Here is a 20,364-nt window from a genome sequence, read left to right as displayed (position 1 = left end):
GGAGTGCGTGATAATAATAAATTCCTTCACAGTTGCAAATGCCGCACCCGTTTCCATGTGCACATTCAAAAGGAATACGTTAAGAATTCTGGCAGATATCAGGCAGCAGGAACGCTTCACGCATGTTCAGGTTCTCATCCTTTCCCCTCTAAGAGCTGCCAGGTTTGCTCCGGGGGCAGATGAAAGATGGTAAGAGGCACTAAGAGGGTAACTTTCCTATGTTAAAAGCAGAGCAAGACCTTTTGGTGAGGAAGAGGAGGAGGCTGGCCAGGGAGACTCTGGCTTCCTCCTTTATTCCTTTTTGTGGCTCTTCACTGGTGGGAATGGAGCAGTGCAGAAGCTTAGAACAACGCTGTTTGAAGGCCCGGTGAGTGGTAGAGCCTTTGAATTCAGCATGAACCATTTCACTGAGTGAGACTGAGTTCCCTGAATTATTCCCCTGACTTATCTGACTCTGCTAAATCTCTACACATTCTTTAACCTTACAGGTAAGCGTACTGAAGGCAAGTCAGTTCTACAGGAACAAAGAGGGTTCTTAGGATGATAATCTCTCAGCATCCAGGCTGGGCAAAGCTCACACAGGAAAGTAGTGGACGGGGAGTCTGATTTGTGTGGGCTGAGTCAGCCTGGAGTCCTGGACATGGTAACTTTGTGGGAGCAGGGAGGAACGCTTCAGTCCCGCTCCGGGGCAAGCGCTCCAACAGTACTCTCTAAAATAAAGAATAAAATATTCTCCCAGACGTGATTGCCACTATCGTATTGGCATCCTATCAAATCAGCAGACAGGGGGCCAATCATATGACAGAGGGCTGACCACACGTACACCAGCTATAAACAGGAGACAGACACACCGTCATCCCCAAAAACGCGGGAGGATGCTGGTAGGTCTATTGTAAGCAAGAATGTTTTTGGATCTTTTTTTTAATATGCTTTTTCATTAAAATGAAACAGTATCTCAGTGGACGATAATCCCAGTAACTGGATTGTGCTGGGACATGCATGTCAGTGCAGGAAAATGAGATTGCAGGCTTTCAGGTCTTAAACTCTCTGGTTGGCCTCTAAATATATGATGTGTGGGTTACATCACATTCATTTTCCTTTCTGATCAGATTAGAAGATTAAAGCCCAGTAAGTCCTTTTGAAACCAATACTGATACGAAGCAAACATGGCCAGACAGGAACGGTGCACTGAAACCAGGCAAAGAATTTTTTAAAAGTACAGCAAATAAAGTGGTTGATAATTAAGTGATAAATGCAGGCCAACACTCCACTGCAGTGCTGAGATTCACAGACCATACCCAAACAACACTCCACTGCAGTGCTGCGATTCACAGATCATACCCAAACAACACTCCACTGCAGTGCTGCGATTCACAGATCATACCCAAACAACACTCCACTGCAGTGCTGCGATTCACAGATCATACCCAAACAACACTCCACTGCAGTGCTGCGAATCACAGATCATACCCAAACAACACTCCACTGCAGTGCTGCGAATCACAGATCATACCCAAACAACACTCTATTGCAGTGCTGCGATTCACAGATCATACCCAAACAACACTCTATTGCAGTGCTGCGATTCACAGATCATACCCAAACAACACTCCACTGCAGTGCTGCGAATCACAGATCATACCCAAACAACACTCTATTGCAGTGCTGCGATTCACAGATCATACCCAAACAACACTCCACTGCAGTGCTGCGATTCACAGATCATACCCAAACAACACTCCACTGCAGTGCTGCGATTCACAGATCATACCCAAACAACACTCCACTGCAGTGCTGCGATTCACAGATCATACCCAAACAACACTCCACTGCAGTGCTGCGAATCACAGATCATACCCAAACAACACTCCACTGCAGTGCTGCGAATCACAGATCATACCCAAACAACACTCTATTGCAGTGCTGCGATTCACAGATCATACCCAAACAACACTCCACTGCAGTGCTGCGAATCACAGATCATACCCAAACAACACTCTATTGCAGTGCTGCGATTCACAGATCATACCCAAACAACACTCCACTGCAGTGCTGCGATTCACAGATCATACCCAAACAACACTCCACTGCAGTGCTGAGATTCACAGACCATACCCAAACAACACTCCACTGCAGTGCTGCGATTCACAGATCATACCCAAACAACACTCCACTGCAGTGCTGCGATTCACAGATCATACCCAAACAACACTCCACTGCAGTGCTGCGATTCACAGATCATACCCAAACAACACTCCACTGCAGTGCTGCGATTCACAGATCATACCCAAACAACACTCCACTGCAGTGCTGCGATTCACAGATCATACCCAAACAACACTCCACTGCAGTGCTGCGATTCACAGATCATACCCAAACAACACTCCACTGCAGTGCTGCGATTCACAGATCATACCCAAACAACACTCCACTGCAGTTCTGCGAATCACAGATCATACCCAAACAACACTCCACTGCAGTGCTGCGAATCACAGATCATACCCAAACAACACTCCACTGCAGTGCTGCGAATCACAGATCATACCCAAACAACACTCCACTGCAGTGCTGCGATTCACAGATCATACCCAAACAACACTCCACTGCAGTGCTGCGATTCACAGATCATACCCAAACAACACTCCACTGCAGTGCTGCGAATCACAGATCATACCCAAACAACACTCCACTGCAGTGCTGCGAATCACAGATCATACCCAAACAACACTCCACTGCAGTGCTGCGATTCACAGATCATACCCAAACAACACTCCACTGCAGTGCTGCGATTCACAGATCATACCCAAACAACACTCCACTGCAGTGCTGCGAATCACAGATCATACCCAAACATTCAGCATTCATTTTGTAGCTATACAACACTTGCAGGCATAGACAATGTCATAAAGCCCATGCATACCAATTATATTGCTGTATAAAACTGATCAACGGAAAAACTTTATAAGAAATTATGTGGCAAAATTTGACATAAAATGTTCTAACTTTGGTTTAAAGTGGGCGATGCCACAAACACACAAAGGCGAGTCTGTCGCATAGACTCTGGGCCCTGGGACAGTGCACTATTATGACACCAACACGTACTGGGATGGGGGGTTAAATCAATGCAGACTGAACAAGTGGAGGGGGGTGGCAGCAGACAAGGCCGGCACAAATGAGCAGCGGCAGGCGAGGGTGTTGGGTCATAATAAAAGTACAGTAAGACCTTAGAGAAGAGGGGAAGAGCAGAACTAGAGTTACAGGCCTGTAAGATGAACCCAGACGGTCTGCTCACAATCCTCTGGCTACTAAAAATAGCCGGCTTCCCGCGCCTAATGCAGGGGCCAGGGGCCGCGCGGCAGACTGGATCCCTCTCCCGAGTCCCCTACAGACGTCACCCTATACACATAACCCATTAGCGACGTCCTCCGTTCATTCAAAACCGTCCCATTCATAAAAAAAGTCCACGTGCGTCCTCCCCCCACATCCTACAAGGTTTCTGTAACTGGATATATGTTAGATGGCATCACCAGGCCCTAACCTCTGTGTCCTTCCTGATTCGCTTATTAGCCGCGTGCCGCGAGTCGCAGCTGTCTGGGTCGCGGGTTCCGTCTGCTGTCCTGCATGTGAGTTCAGCAGTAGCTCCGCCAAACCCCTCTCAGCGCCACCATGAATCACTCAGGCCCAACAAGGCAAATCCACCAGCAGGAACACACTCTTTATAGCTTATAATAGACATTCAGGTAAGTTGCCCATCTAATCCGTCCAGGTTTTCATTTGTCTACCACAGCACAGAACTCTGGGTAAAACGTCATCACAAACTTCTTGACCGTGTCTGAGACTCAAGTGAGGAACCAGCCATCCAGCAGTGGGGTGTTAGGATGACTGTTCTGCACCCTGCCAGGCCACATTAAAAGGCTCCCATACCTCTCCCAGTTCTAATCACCTCACCCAGTTCTAATCAGCAATTATGACTCTATTAGAGTGGCCTGACAGCTCATTTGGACCTGGCTGAGCACTGAGGCCAAGAGCACCAGACCCCTGTCAGTGGTGGTTCAGCTTCAGCGAGCACAGCCGTGACCGTGACCGGCACACATACGGGGGGGGGGGGAGGGGGGGGCTGGGCTCCCCGAGATAGCGCCGCTTGACCTTACAATCGTTCAGCGGGGGGAATTTAATGGTCCCCCACGAGACGCCCCAGAAAATGATAACGGGGGAGGCCGGCGGGTGGACACTTCATTAAAGCTACGGCGCTTCGTTTTGTTAGGCATTAATAGAAACAGAGCCCTCGTTAGGTGCCATGTAAAAAGATCTACCACAGGGCAAGAGATTTCAGTCAGGTGGTCTACAGGGGGGAGCAGACGAGAGGGGAGGCAGGTATGGACATGAGGGAGTGGGGGTGGGGGCATTCAGACCCCAACAGGAGGTCTCAGAAGAAGCCCTCAGCAAGTTGCCTAAATTACCTCACTGGCAAGCAAGATGAGAGCTAATGCTCTAAGGAACTTGTTAAAGTCTCCCTTTTAAAGCAAGCGGCTGCTGAAATACGACTGCTGGGCCTTGGTCAAAAGTTCATCATGTGCATATGTAAAAAGGTAGCCGGGCGCCTCGGGCAGGGACCGGGGGAGAATAACTGCGACAAAATGCTGAAGACACTCTGCTGTGGCTGAGGAAGCTCCCCCCAAAGGGCTCCCGGGGGGCGGCGGCCTGATCGGAACAGCCCCGGCCCCATAAGGCCTCTTTCCCAGCATGCCCTTCTCCCCCCTTCCGTCCCTATTACACCACCATAAGGCTTCGGCTCGGCCAGCAAATGTCAGACTCAAGCTGCTAATGTCGCTGCTAAATGCGCAGACAGGCAGCTCAGGCCTGAAAGGGGGTCAGCAAACGACTTGTTCTTCTGTCTGCCCCCCCCCCCCAGCCCCACTTTTTAGAAAAACACACAGTAGACAGAACCAGGAAAACAAGCAATGTCCTCCCACTGAATACACATCCTCCACTGACTACTAGAGAAAGATCACATTATTAAAATTTATACTGGTGTGACATATACCCACCCCCCGGCGAACATAGTATACAGAGTATATAAACTATCAGAGTGCATAATGTACAGGCGGGTCTTTACAGCCACAGTATGGATTTTGAGGAAGGGAAGTAGACATGACGCTGCGTGAAATGTGATCCTTCAGCCTCTTCTGGAAATCTGACCGTCAGGTGGTTCAGTCCACACACAGGAGGCGGCGAGAGCATCACCAGACAAACAGGTGTGCGGGTCAGGCTGGGGGCCCCGTCAGCCCAAAGGCCAGCTCACCCACAGATAGCTAATCAGGATGTACGACAGGGAGTGAGAGCTTTCCGGGGGGACAGCCCAGAGGAGCATGCTGCCTAAAGAGGTTAATAAGAAAAGGGTGTCAGTTTGGTAAAGAAAAAAAAAAAAACAGGAACTGGAACATATTTAAATGAGAAAAACACGGAGATGAAAGAAAGACCCAGTCTTAAAAGAAAGCAAAGCATCCACAGCATCACCTCAGAAAAATGATGAAAACGTGTATGGTTACCATAAATCATCTCAATGTGTGGAATAAAGGCAAATTCATTTAATGGAAGCAGTTGCCTCCACTGGCTTAATATTGTGTTCTGGCATCTCCCTGTCAAAGTTATGCTTGTGTTTGCAGCCTAGTGGAACCTCTGTGGATCCCAGCAGTGTGTACAAGCAATTAGAATGATAGCATCTTTACACCCCAGCAACCAATAAATGAAACAATATCTCCCTTTTATTAAGCCCCTTCACAACTGGTGCGGTAGCCAGGCAAGAATGAATAAAGGAGACATATCTTTAATGCTACGTTGTCTCACAAATTTAACTGAGAATAAGTGTTTAAGTTTAAGGGCTCTGTGAGGAATCTCAACATTTAACTCAGTCAGTAGACACAGCCATAAGAAGAAGACTTTAAAATTTGTCCTGAGAATGCATCAGTAATATTCACTTCCATGCTACTGGATGGAAATATGAAGCGAATAGGAGAGTTGTGCCCAGCAGCCAGTCCACCCGTCGTAATGAGGATATTTACAGTCTTACAGATCAATGGGTTGCACGGATCCACAAAGGGTGGGAGAGCAGGAGCTTCCAGCCAAGCTGACTGGGCGAGCCGCTATGAAACCAGCGCAAGAGAGGTGCTTTTGTCTGCAGGGGCTCTGACCCCCAGCTCCTGCGGTATCTGGAGGAGGTTTTGAGAAGCTGCGGCTTTTGGCAAGGCACGCGGTACACCCTGACCTCCCCAGTGAGACGCAGATGGCTCGACCACCACAAGCGGATGAAAGCCGGAGTGAGATCCCCCCCCCGCCCCCGCCCCCGCCGTCCCCACCACCACATCCGAGATCAGAAAGTACAGAACCACCTGATATTTACCACCACTTCAAACACTTGGCGACCACAGCAACGCTGCAGCTAAACTGGTCCAGTGGACCTCGCACATTGCTCAGGTCTGAAGCGGCGGGGCCAAGTAAAGGTTAGTCCTCTGAGACCTGAGACCCTCCCCTCGCTCACTCAGGGCCGGGCTGCGAGGAGCGCAGCTGGTTACTCTATCCAGTTGGCTATGAGGCCATGAAACTCAACCCACAGTCAGACCGGCAAGCTGAAAGAGGGACTATGTACACTGCCTGCACCTCTGAACCAGCTCTCAGGAAATTGCTATGTGACAGGAGTTCCTTGGGGCTCAGACCTGTTTGCTGTGTAAATACCTATCAGCCATTTTAGTCCTTCAGGAGGTCTTCCTTAGCAGGCAACATGACCTAAAACAATATTTTGAAATTCACTTAAATCCTGCTTCAGGCATTAGAAATCTCTAGAGGTCTGGTGTGTGAATACCACAGGTCTGGGGATCGAAGGGATTCGAGGGGATCGATGGGGGCGCCGACAGCACAGGGACCCCGTAAGATATTCTTAAGGGCCGCGCCATGGGTAACCAAACCAGTGTGTCCAAGCCCATCACAGGCCTTGTGTGGCCTCTTGTAGCTGGACTCTGCCACACAGTACCAAGCGATAGAGCTGGGGGGTGTGGGGGGGGCTAGGGGCTCCTCTCAGGTTCCCGCGACACTATTTACTTTGGACTGAGCCAAAGGTTTTTATGGCAACGTTCTCCAAAAGAGCCAAACCCCACAGCTTCCCATTACTTGAATGGGACCTGAGTGCTTGCCCTGTTCCCACCCCCCACCCCCCACCCCCTTCCTTTATGCAGCCGTTTGCGGTGGTTTTCCTTGGTACCTCAAAAGAGGTGGTGCAGCTGAAAAAACAGGGCGGCTCCGTGCTGAGTGCAGCTGGGCCTAGGGGCCGCGAACCACCCGCCCTTCCGGGCCCTTTACCTCAGAGGCAGGAAAGGTAACCGCGATAGAGCAGAGATGAGGAGTTCGTCACACAAACAGGGGGAAGCCCTGGAAAAATGAATCTATTCCTTCTACATGCCCATATACCCACACACACAAAGAACAAACATGATGAGCTGCGCCAATGGGAGGCTAATGGCAAAAAACAAAAGGAGAAGAGGCGTGCCGACCCCCCCATACCACAATATAACAGCCTTTTCTGCACACTAACAAGCAAAAACAATAAAGAAAGCCGTACTGGGAGACTTTCATAAATTAAGATGATTCAGCTGCGGCCATCTGTTTGCTTAGTGCCAACACTTTCATCAAAGACAATAAGCAAAAAGAGAGAAGTAGCAGAAAGGGCTCTATTAGGCGGAACTCCTTTGAACTATCTTTTTAAATAAAAAGATTGTGTGGAACCAAGGTGATACTTCATCTTATACAGCTTAAGACTTAAACACAAAGCAGTTTGACAAACGAGTGCTTATAATCTATTTTTTGACCATTGTTATTTTCAGGTAATTCATTTTATTTTAAAAAATGCCTTCATTGTAAACACAAAGCAAATACTTTTGAAAGTTTTATACATAAAGGCTGGGTCCAGAGTACTTGCTGCTATTTTTATACCAAACTTTCGTAAATTTCATTTTCATTTTTAGTAAATGGCTTTTATTTCTACCATGGCGGTTGTCTACGAATGGCAGGTGAAATTAAATTGATACATTACAGACGTTAAAGTATCAAACAAGCACCTGCTGCTCTCAGATGGACCACCATTCACCACAAACACCTCAATATCAGCACCCCAGCCTGGCACAGTCCCTGCTTGGGCCTGTCCTGCTTCACATGGCACAGCACAGCATGGCACGGCACAGCACAGCACAGTGCGTCCTCTGTCTCTCAGGAGAGGGATATCCAGTGGCCTGCAGAGGCGTAGGGTGAGGCAGTGTACGTCCTGCCTGCTGGGACGCTTGTGCGCTGGAAACGGGAGCCAGCTCAGCGGCAGGGCCCGGGAAGGAGGGAGTGAAAAACTCGGAACCCAATACTCTCATGGCTTATGCTTGCTCTGGCCCATGGAGAAGCCGTTTACAAAACAAAATTAACTGAGGGAAAAGGACTCTGGGACTGGAGAAGAAAGAATCAGCAGGGATCCCAAAATCTTCCAGGGATCCCAAAGTTTTTCTTGTTACAAGCAATCAGCACTCAACAAAAGCTGTTCTTCTTATGTTCAGAGGAACGCCAAGAACAATAGAGAGGCTGAAAGAGCAATTGTACAGCAAACCACATACAAACACCCACTGCAGGTCACCAATGGGCCACTCAAACGCAACATCTACTCCAACACCCAGCAGTCAGGTCCAGGCTTCACAATCTCAGGAGACAGCAAGTTCACCACAGCCTTCATCACAAGAATAAACAGAGATATTGTATAATTAATAAAACGCAGGGAATCTCCCTCATGTCAGTGCAAATGGGAATCAAATGCTAATACCTTTTAAGCAACCAGTATACTCCCACAAAACATTGCAACAGACCATCAGCAAGCCTCAGAGGAACACCTTGGGATTGTGTGAAAGCTTAGAACCACAAAGACACAACTGACATGCAACAGGAATGACCAGCTGGCCAAAAGAGAGCAAAAAGGATAAGTAAAGGACTTCCTGGTCTTACCATGGACTTGGTGAAGGGGCGTGCCAAGTTGAAAAGCAATGTCATCAGCCACCAGCTCTGGTGAATGGAGGTGTACATCATGTTCCCGGGATGAACTGCATTGCAAGTGATGCCATACGGTGAAAGTCGTCGATGGAGCTCATTGGAGAACAGGATGTTGCAGAGCTTGGCACGGTTGTACGCCAACATGGACCAGTACTCCTTCTTAGGAGGGGAAAGGAGCAGGAGGTCCACCTTCCCACATGAATCCACCAGGTCCGTAAACCTGCCAACACATTGAGCATAATTTCTGTTCTAGCAGACAAAGTAAGAGGGTTAACAACACAGAAAGGTCTTTATCCATTAACATTCCAAAGGTGGATCTAAATGGGGAAAAAAAATAAGTTTGCTATTACCACAGATTCTAACCTTATAAATGGACCTGAAGCCACAGGCCATTTGACAGAAGAAGGGAGATACATCTCTCTTTGAATGCAAGAGCGTCAAAAAGCTTACGAACCACTACATTACAGGCAGATTTCAAGAGATGTTCTCCTGGGATTGATTAGCAACAGGACCAACCTACAGCAGAGACAGTAACACTAAAGCAGTAGGTCAGCACCATACAGTAAACAGGGATACAATGAGCTCTGGCACAGTGGGATGCTCAAACTGTAGACTAATGTCATGGCTGAATACAAATCAAAGAGGCGAAAAGATGTCCCTCTAATTGTCTCTGACAGAGCTGTTAAGTGCCAGATGTTTGACAGAGTAAGTAGGTGGAGCACAATGAATTCAGTTACACACAGTGTCAGAGAAGCCTCACAAAAAGGGACCCTCCTTCTCTCAAAGCCTGTTTGGGTTTCATCAAGTAATGCGACACGCTGCCTATTCACATCACAATCTGTCTATTATAACACAATAAATCAACGCTTTTGAACAAGCATGCCTGGACAGTTTCAAAAAACCTCCTGGCTATGCCTGTTCTCCCCAGGACAGTCAGCAAGCACATCTGAAACCTTTCTTTAGTGGAGCACCATAAAACAAGGCAGATGCTATTTGCACCCAAGTATCGGTAGGCAGAAATGCAATAAATAGATAATATTAATCATTTATTGTTTTTTATCTCTTTGTGGGACATCAGGACAGGTTTATAAATGTAAAAGGAATTTCATCACTGTGTGACGTGCTCAGGTGTAGATGTAATTCACCAGGCTTTTGTGTAGTATGATGTTCTGGTGTAGATGTAATTCCGCCAGGCTTTTGTGTAGTGTGATGTTTGGGTGTAGATGTAATTCCACCAGGCTTTTGTGTGGTGTGATGTTTGGGTGTAGATGTAATTCCACCAGACTTTTGTGTGGTGTGATGTTTGGGTGTACATGTAATTCCGCCAGGCTTTTGTGTAGTGTGATGTTCTGGTGTAGATGTAATTCCACCAGGCTTTTGTGTAGTGTGATGTTCTGGTGTAGATGTAATTCCGCCAGGCTTTTGTGTAGTGTGATGTTCGGGTGTAGATGTAATTCCACCAGGCTTTTGTGTAGTGTGATGTTTGGGTGTAAATGTAATTCCACCAGGCTTTTGTGTAGTGTGATGTTTGGATGTAGATGAAATTCCACCAGGCTTTTGTGTAGTATGATGTTCTGGTGTAGATGTAATTCCGCCAGGCTTTTGTGTAGTGTGATGTTTGGGTGTAGATGTAATTCCACCAGGCTTTTGTGTAGTATGATGTTCTGGTGTAGATGTAATTCCGCCAGGCTTTTGTGTAGTGTGATGTTTGGGTGTAGATGTAATTCCACCAGGCTTTTGTGTGGTGTGATGTTTGGGTGTAGATGTAATTCCACCAGACTTTTGTGTAGTATGATGTTCTGGTGTAGATGTAATTCCGCCAGGCTTTTGTGTAGTGTGATGTTTGGGTGTAGATGTAATTCCACCAGGCTTTTGTGTGGTGTGATGTTTGGGTGTAGATGTAATTCCACCAGACTTTTGTGTGGTGTGATGTTTGGGTGTACATGTAATTCCGCCAGGCTTTTGTGTAGTGTGATGTTCTGGTGTAGATGTAATTCCACCAGGCTTTTGTGTAGTGTGATGTTCTGGTGTAGATGTAATTCCGCCAGGCTTTTGTGTAGTGTGATGTTCGGGTGTAGATGTAATTCCACCAGGCTTTTGTGTAGTGTGATGTTTGGGTGTAAATGTAATTCCACCAGGCTTTTGTGTAGTGTGATGTTTGGATGTAGATGAAATTCCACCAGGCTTTTGTGTGGTGTGATGTTTGTTTGTAAATGTAATTCAACCAGCCTTCTTGAAGTGTGATGTTTGGGTGTAGATGTAATTCCACCAGGCTTTTTGCAGTGTGATGTTTGGGTGTAGATGTAATTCCACCAGACTTATGGTAGTGTGATGTTTGGGTGTAGATGTAATTCCACCAGGCTTTTGTGTGGTGTGATGTTTGTAAATGTAATTCAACCAACCTTTTTGAAGTGTGATGTTTGGGTGTAAATATAATTCCACCAGCCTTTTGGAAGTGTGATGTTTTGGTGTAAATGTAATTCCACCAGGCTTTTTGTAGTGTGATGTTCGGGTGTAGATGTAAATCACCAGGCTTTTTGTAGTGTTATGTTTGGGTGTAAATGTAATTCCACCAGGCTTTTGTGTGGTGTGATGTTTGTTTGTAAATGTAATTCAACCAGCCTTTTTGTAGTGTGATGTTTGGGTGTAGATGTAATTCAACCAGACTTTTTGCAGTGTGATGTTTGGGTGTAGATGTAATTCCACCAGGCTTATGGTAGTGTGATGTTTGGGTGTAGATGTAATTCCATCAGGCTTTTGTGTGGTGTGATGTTTGTTTGTAAATGTAATTCCACCAGCCTTTTTGAAGTGTGATGTTTGGGTGTAAATGTAATTCCACCAGGCTTTTTGTAGTGTGATGTTTGGGTGTAAATGTAATTCCACCAGGTTTTTTGTAGTGTGATGTTTAGGTGTAAATGTATTTCCACCAGACTTTTTGTAGTGTGATGTTTGGGTGTAGATGTAATTTCAGCAGGCTTTTTGTAGTGTGATGTTCGGGTGTACATGTAATTCCACCAGGCTTATGGTAGTGTGATGTTTGGGTGTAGATGTAATTCCACCAGGCTTTTGTGTGGTGTGATGTTTGTTTGTAAATGTAATTCAACCAACCTTTTTGAAGTGTGATGTTTGTTTGTAAATGTAATTCCACCAGCCTTTTGGAAGTGTGATGTTTGGGTGTAAATGTAATTACACCAGGCTTTTGTAGTGTGATGTTCGGGTGTAGATGTAAATCACCAGGCTTTTGTGTAGTGTGATGTTCGGGTGTAGATGTAATTCCACCAGGCTTTTGTGTAGTGTGATGTTTGGGTGTAAATGTAATTCCACCAGGCTTTTGTGTAGTGTGATGTTTGGATGTAGATGAAATTCCACCAGGCTTTTGTGTGGTGTGATGTTTGTTTGTAAATGTAATTCAACCAGCCTTCTTGAAGTGTGATGTTTGGGTGTAGATGTAATTCCACCAGGCTTTTTGCAGTGTGATGTTTGGGTGTAGATGTAATTCCACCAGACTTATGGTAGTGTGATGTTTGGGTGTAGATGTAATTCCACCAGGCTTTTGTGTGGTGTGATGTTTGTAAATGTAATTCAACCAACCTTTTTGAAGTGTGATGTTTGGGTGTAAATATAATTCCACCAGCCTTTTGGAAGTGTGATGTTTTGGTGTAAATGTAATTCCACCAGGCTTTTTGTAGTGTGATGTTCGGGTGTAGATGTAAATCACCAGGCTTTTTGTAGTGTTATGTTTGGGTGTAAATGTAATTCCACCAGGCTTTTGTGTGGTGTGATGTTTGTTTGTAAATGTAATTCAACCAGCCTTTTTGTAGTGTGATGTTTGGGTGTAGATGTAATTCAACCAGACTTTTTGCAGTGTGATGTTTGGGTGTAGATGTAATTCCACCAGGCTTATGGTAGTGTGATGTTTGGGTGTAGATGTAATTCCATCAGGCTTTTGTGTGGTGTGATGTTTGTTTGTAAATGTAATTCCACCAGCCTTTTTGAAGTGTGATGTTTGGGTGTAAATGTAATTCCACCAGGCTTTTTGTAGTGTGATGTTTGGGTGTAAATGTAATTCCACCAGGCTTTTTGTAGTGTGATGTTTAGGTGTAAATGTATTTCCACCAGACTTTTTGTAGTGTGATGTTTGGGTGTAGATGTAATTTCAGCAGGCTTTTTGTAGTGTGATGTTCGGGTGTACATGTAATTCCACCAGGCTTATGGTAGTGTGATGTTTGGGTGTAGATGTAATTCCACCAGGCTTTTGTGTGGTGTGATGTTTGTTTGTAAATGTAATTCAACCAACCTTTTTGAAGTGTGATGTTTGTTTGTAAATGTAATTCCACCAGCCTTTTGGAAGTGTGATGTTTGGGTGTAAATGTAATTACACCAGGCTTTTGTAGTGTGATGTTCGGGTGTAGATGTAAATCACCAGGCTTTTTGTAGTGTGATGTTTGGGTGTAAATGTAATTCCACCAGGCTTTTGTGTAGTGTGATATTTGGGCGTAAATGTAATTCCACCAGGCTTTTGTGTAGTGTGATGTTTGGGTGTAGATGTAATTCCGCCAGGCTTTTTGTAGTGTGATGTTTGGGCGTAGATGTAATTCCACCAGGCTTTTGTGTAGTGTGATGTTTGGGTGTAGATGTAATTCCGCCAGGCTTTTTGTAGTGTGATGTTTGGGTGTAGATGTAATTCCACCAGGCTTTTTGTAGTGTGATGTTTGGGTGTAGATGTAATTCCGCCAGGCTTTTTGTAGTGTGATGTTTGGGCGTAGATGTAATTCCACCAGGCTTTTTGTAGTGTGATGTTTGGGTGTAGATGTAATTCCACCAGGCTTTTTGTAGTGTGATGTTTGGGTGTAGATGTAATTCCACCAGGCTTTTTGCAGTGTGATGTTTGGGTGTAGATGTAATTCCACCAGGCTTTTGTGTTGTGCATCTGGGAATGTGGGATGACACCTGTGCAGGAACGAAGGAGGGGGATTATTATTAATTATTATTATTCTTTTTATTTTTGTATCCCATTTTGGCGCCTTCAGCCAATGAAGTGATGTGCAACCATGCAAGTAACACAGTGATTGCGTTTTTTTAAGTGGAGCCAGGGGGTAGGGACTGAGGGGGCTGGGTATAAATAGCTGAACAGAGGGGGCAGATGCTATGTGCACCTGGGTACAAGCAGACACTTCATTATAAATAATCAGTATGAGCTACTGATAAACCAATAAATCAGCACCACAAGAAAACACTACATACCTAGAAATATACTGATGGTCTGAAGCATTCATATGTTTCCCAAGTGAAAATTAAGCAGTACTCAACATGTATTGACTTAGTTACGCCCACCTGGATCTCTGGAAAGAGATCATGCAGGTCCCACTAAACTGCTACTGAGGTTCCATGTTTAAGGGAAATTTATAAACACTAAAATGTTCTACCTCTAAAGGAACTCTATAATCCCATTCATGCAGCTGACAAACTATCGATGGACAGGGCATTAATTAATTACTAGATATCCTGTTTCGACTAGTCATCAGAGGGCCAGTGGTGTGGCTTACCTGACTGAAGTTTTTGATGGCTTACTCGCTTTTCCTTCAAGCCCCGTGGCCACATAATGTGTCTACATGCCGTGATTTGAGCCCCCATAAGCCCTCAGTGCTGGACGGTGATTTTGAAATGACAGCTTCTCTCAGTTTCCTGACCGTCTCCATTTCTCCCCCCGCCCCCCAAGGTCAAGGTTTTATTTGATTGCTTGACACCCATAAACAAGTTATCTGCAGCGATGGTCAGAGGTCAGCTTCCGAGCATCCAGAAACGAAATAAGATAAAGTAATTAAAGAGGAACTGAAACATAGTGCCTTCAATCAGTACTACTGGATAGTGTGAGAGTTATGAAAGTTTTTTTTTCTTTTTAATTTCCAAACATTTTCCTAGTACCATATCCGTGACAGTAGAAATCCCCATTTCAGCAGTGTGTTGAAGAATGAACAGATTTTGGTTAATTCAGTGATGGCAAACGCGATGCATGCACTGTGATGCTCAGTGTGTGGCTTCTGGTCTCCCCCTGTAAATTGTTGTCAAACCTTCCTTTATATGTTTTGTCTCTCCAAAGCCATACATGCAGCAGGACATTTCCAGTGGGATGGCTGCAATTTGCTCCCCGAAATGAGAGCTGTGAGCTGGGGTTGGGCAAGCAGTGCCAGGGTTCACAGAAGGGGGGGTCATAGTGAGTTAGTTAATTATGGGGCCAGCTCAGTGTTGCGTTTGCAAGATGTTTGCCCTTCTGGACGTTAGTGTCCAGTCGGACTTCATCTGCGAGCGATGTAAGCTAGTGGACTCACTCATGGTCAAGGTTCGCGACCTTGAGGAGCAACTGGCTCGCATCCAATGCAACAGTGAGTTAGATGAGCTAGTTGATACGCCGTTTAGGGAGACGGTGTGTACGCCACTAACGGGGGGGAGGGAGAATGAAGAGCAGAGAGGTCGAGAGAGCTGGGTGACCGTAGGTCGTAGACGCAGGAAAAGGCGTACACACGTTACAGAGGCGGCATCACCTGAGGTGTCTGTGTCTAACAGGTTTCAGGTGCTTCCAGCTTTAGAGCCGGAAGGGACTGGGGAAGCAGGTGGGCCCTTGGGCACTGAGGAGCCCCCTCCCCCCAGAAAGAGGGAGGTTGTGGTAGTGGGGGATTCAATTATTAGGGGAGTAGACAGTTATGTGTGCACGCGTGATAGAGGGTCCCGTACGGTGTCTTGCCTGCCTGGTGCCCAGGTAGGAGACCTTCCAGATCGTGTGGACAAGCTTTTGGCCCCAGCTGGGGTGGATCCAGTTGTCGTGGTGCATGTTGGCACCAACGACATAGGCAAGGGTAGAAGGGCTGTTCTGCAGGATAAATTTATAGAAGTCGCCAATAAGCTTAGAAGCAGAACGTCCATGGTGGTATTTTCCGAAATACTCCCCGTGCCACGCGCAAGTGAGGCTAAGTTAGCTGAGATAAGGAGATTAAATGCGTGGCTAAAAGGATGGTGTAGGAAAGAGGGGTTTAGGTTTATGGGGCACTGGAGGACCTTCTGGAACAGGTGGGACCTGTTCAAGCCGGATGGGTTGCATCTGAACCGGAGGGGAACCAGTGTACTGGGAAGGCGTATTTGTAGAGTAGTTGAGGAATGTTTAAACTAGGGACTGGGGGGGCAGGGAGGTTAGTTAAGTATGTAACTGGGGGGAAACGGAAAGCCCAAAAAAATCATATTATAAGTAGGCACTGTAATAAGCCTACCCTTTGTTGTCTGTATTTAAACGCCAGGAGTATTAGGAATAAAATTCATGATTTAGAGGCTCTTATCTCATTGGACTCTTATGATATTATAGCAATAACTGAAACGTGGTTGAGTGATAAGGATGGACAAGAATATAATATGGATGGTTACACATTGTTCCGTAAAGACCGTATAGGTAAGAAGGGAGGTGGTGTTGCAGTATATGTAAAGGAAATCTTGCAGGCAAGGGAGCTTACTGATATAAGTAAAAGTACGGAAGCTATATGGGTAAAATTAGATGCTACAAACTCAAATAGCCTAATTGTCGGTGTTTGTTACAGAGCACCCAATGTAGCTGCTGAGGAAAGCAGATTGTTATACAGTGATATTAGGATTATGAGCAATAAAAATGATGTGGTAGTTATGGGTGATTTTAATCTACCGGGGATACAGTGGGACATTGTTGCTGGCTCTTCTGAAAATGAACTTGAGATGGTGGAATTAGTACAGGATTGTTTTTTTACTCAGTTTGTTAACACCCCTACCAGGGGAGATGCCATTCTTGATCTTGTTTTGTCTAATAACCAGGACAGGATTGGTAAATTAGATGTTTTAGAACCACTTGACAGTAGCGATCATAACATGGTTAAATTTGAGGTTAAGTTTAGTGCCCGAAGAGCAAAGTCCAAATCAAAAATATATAATGTTAGGAAGGCTAACTTCAATTGTATGAGATTAAAACTAGAAACCGTGAACTGGATGGAGTTAAATAACAAAACTGTTGAAGAGGCATGGGAATTTTTTAAAAGCACATTATTGCAAGTACAAGAGGACTTCATACCTGTTTCTAGCAAGAATAAATCTAGGAAATTGCAACCTAGGTGGTTTAATAGGGACATAAAGTATAAAGTAAGGAGGAAAAGGGCTTTGTTCCAGAGATGGAAAATAACTGATGATGACATAATAAAGCAAGAGTATCTAAATCTACAGGCTGAATTAAAAAATGACATTAGACGAGCTAAAAGGAATGTCGAAAGGAAGATCGCATTGGAGGCTAAGGATGACGTTAAAAGTTTCTTCCAGTATTTTAACTCTAAAAGAGCTCTAAAAGCTGAAATTACTAATCTGCAGGATAGTAAGGGTCTTATAATTGAAAACGACATTGACATAGTAAATGAGTTCAATGATAGTTTTGCACGGGTATTCACTGTCGAGGACACTAGTAACTTACCAGTTCTTATTACTAATTCAACATCGTCTATAACTAATATATATATAACTGAAGCTGATGTTTTGCAAAGCCTAGCTAAGCTCAAAATAAATAAATCACAGGGCCCTGATGGCATCTTACCTATAGTGTTAAAAGAGATGAGGGATATTATTTGCCGACCCTTAACATTACTGTTTCAAAAATCCTTATCTGAAGGTGTGGTACCTTCTGATTGGAAGCATGCCAACATAACGCCCATTTTCAAAAAAGGGGATAGAAGTAATTTGTCAAACTATAGGCCAATCAGTCTAACTTGTATAACTGGTAAAGTTATGGAGGCTATAATCAAAGAGAAAATGGTAGATTACCTGGACTCAAATAACATTTTGAGGGATAGCCAGCATGGATTTAGGAGAGGTAGATCCTGTTTAACAAATCTGTTGGAGTTTTTTGAGGAAGCTACTCAGGAAGTTGATGATAAGAAGGCCTATGATGTCATCTATTTAGATTTCCAAAAGGCTTTTGATGTTGTTCCCCACAAGAGGCTCTCACTTAAACTCAAAGCGACAGGTATTTTAGGAACTGTAGCGACTTGGATTGATAACTGGTTAACGGATAGGAAGCAGCGAGTAGTTATAAGAGGCTCGATGTCACAGTGGGCCTGCGTTCATAGTGGGGTACCGCAGGGTTCAATTTTAGGACCACTTTTGTTCCTAATTTACATAAATGATATAGACACCAATATATACAGTAAACTGGTGAAATTTGCAGATGACACCAAGGTGGGTGGTGTAGCAGATACTGAACTAGCGGCTCAGCAGCTACAGCGGGATCTTAATTTAATTAGTGACTGGGCTGACACCTGGCAGATGAAATTTAACATAGACAAATGTAAGGTACTCCATGTAGGGAGCAGAAATATAAAGTACAGGTATTTTATGGGACCTACTGAAATAAAGGTAGCTGATTATGAGAAAGACCTTGGTGTGTATGTTGATGCTTCCATGTCTCATTCTCGCCAGTGTGGGGAAGCAATAAAAAAGGCCAATAGGATGTTGGGGTACATCTCCAGGTGTGTGGAGTTTAAGTCAAGGGAGGTAATGCTAAGATTATACAATTCCTTGGTGAGACCTCACCTAGAATATTGTGTACAGGTTTGGTCACCATATCTTAAAAAGGACATAGCGGCCTTAGAAAAGGTGCAGCGTAGGGCCACAAGAATGATTCCTGGTCTTAGAGGAATGTCATACGAGGAAAGATTATTTGAGCTAAATCTGTTCAGCCTCAAGCAAAGGAGACTGAGGGGGGACATGATCCAGGTCTATAAGATTCTAACAGGTTTGGATGCTGTTCAACCGAATAGTTACTTCAGCATTAGTTCAAATACAAGAACTCGTGGCCATAGGTGGAAATTAGCGGGAGAACATTTCAAACTGGATTTAAGGAAGCACTTCTTTACACAGCGTGTAGTCAGAGTATGGAATAGTCTTCCTGATAACGTAGTGCAAGCTGAATCCTTGGGTTCCTTTAAATCAGAGCTAGATAAGATTTTAACAACTCTGAGCTATTAGTTAAGTTCTCCCCAAGCGAGCTCGATGGGCCGAATGGCCTCCTCTCGTTTGTATAGTTCTTATGTTCTTATGTTCTTATGTTCTAAGGTTACAGAGACTGTTTTTATTTTTCTTTGGGGTTGCGGCCTACCTTCTTCTTTACCGTCTCCAAGAAATAAAACTGTTTCCAAGCTACGACTACAGCCTTACACAAATACTGGTGACTCCAGGATCGTTTCACCCAATTTGCTTTTTTCATCATCCAATACAGGTCCCAAGCAGGTTCAGAATCCATGGCAGCAACAAAGACAGAGCCTCAAACCAGAGTCCATCAAACAGGACTTCACCACACCGTTGTCCCCACAGAAACAGCCCCAGCTGTTACAGCCAGCCAGATCTATCCAGGAGTTGCTCCACTCTGATCCAATCAATCTTTATTCTTTCTCCAGCCAAAATCAATCCCCATCTTCCAGAGAGTGCAACACAGAGCGCCCAGTGAGAAGATGCTATAACTGAACGTCAGCTGCTCAGAAAATCCCGGCCATGTGGGGGTTGCGGGAATGGCCAAGGGAGGGGCCAGAGAGATAGTCCTGGAAATATTGAGACATCTGTGAAGGATTCGGATGGCAAGTCCATCTATCAAGGCATGATTTGTTTCAGCTCATGTTCTCCCAGTGATAAACAACCAAACATGATCGCCATGGAGCCAGACAAGGCAGAGGAATTCTGCAGGGCAAGGCAGCGGCAGCAGGACCAGGGACACTTACCTGTGGGACTCAGAGGACACAACCACCACGCGGGCAGGAGCCGCACGACGCAGCACATCCTGCAGGCATTGCACCAGGTAGAAGTGGCCCAGGTGGCAGATCTGGAAGGTGGACTCCAGTCCATCCTCCGTCATCTTCCAGGGCTGAGTGCACACCCCTGCATTACACACCAGAACGTGTAGTGGCCTGGGGGGAGTTGGTGACAAGAGATCGTTTAGTGTCCGTTAAGGGGGAGGGGGGCTGGACATAAGCAAAGAGTAGCAGATTATACTGACAGCGATGAATCAGAGGAAATGTGTACTGTTGAAAAGACTATGATTCTTACTGAAGAAATTGGAAGAATACTAACACAGAGTTTTATTAAACAGTGGTTTCCATAGACACATATTTTATGCATTCTTAGGATTCAAACTGAAAAAACATTAATGGAAACACTCAAATTTAGAAAAACCGAATATGGCAAAAAAGTTTTTACTTTCGCTTGATGTGGTTTTTGAGTCAGAAAAGAAGTAATTTGCAAAAG

The 20,364-nt window shown here is 45.1% G+C and overlaps 1 protein-coding gene across 1 annotated transcript in view; it reads right to left on the bottom strand.

Annotated features, from left to right (window-relative positions):
* Positions 1-20,364, bottom strand: part of wwox (WW domain containing oxidoreductase) — a 246,105-nt gene that overhangs the window by 152,505 nt on the left and 73,236 nt on the right. The window contains exons 7-8 of the mRNA XM_023810755.2: positions 19,842-20,027; positions 9,028-9,292 (exon numbers count right to left, since the gene is read on the bottom strand). Coding sequence (XP_023666523.1) covers positions 9,028-9,292; positions 19,842-20,027 — 451 coding nt within the window. The remainder of the gene's footprint in view (positions 1-9,027; positions 9,293-19,841; positions 20,028-20,364) is intronic.

Source organism: Paramormyrops kingsleyae, chromosome 11 (genome assembly GCF_048594095.1).
Source record: "Paramormyrops kingsleyae isolate MSU_618 chromosome 11, PKINGS_0.4, whole genome shotgun sequence".
Taxonomy (NCBI): domain Eukaryota; kingdom Metazoa; phylum Chordata; class Actinopteri; order Osteoglossiformes; family Mormyridae; genus Paramormyrops; species Paramormyrops kingsleyae.
This window is presented reverse-complemented; position numbering and strand designations above follow the sequence as displayed.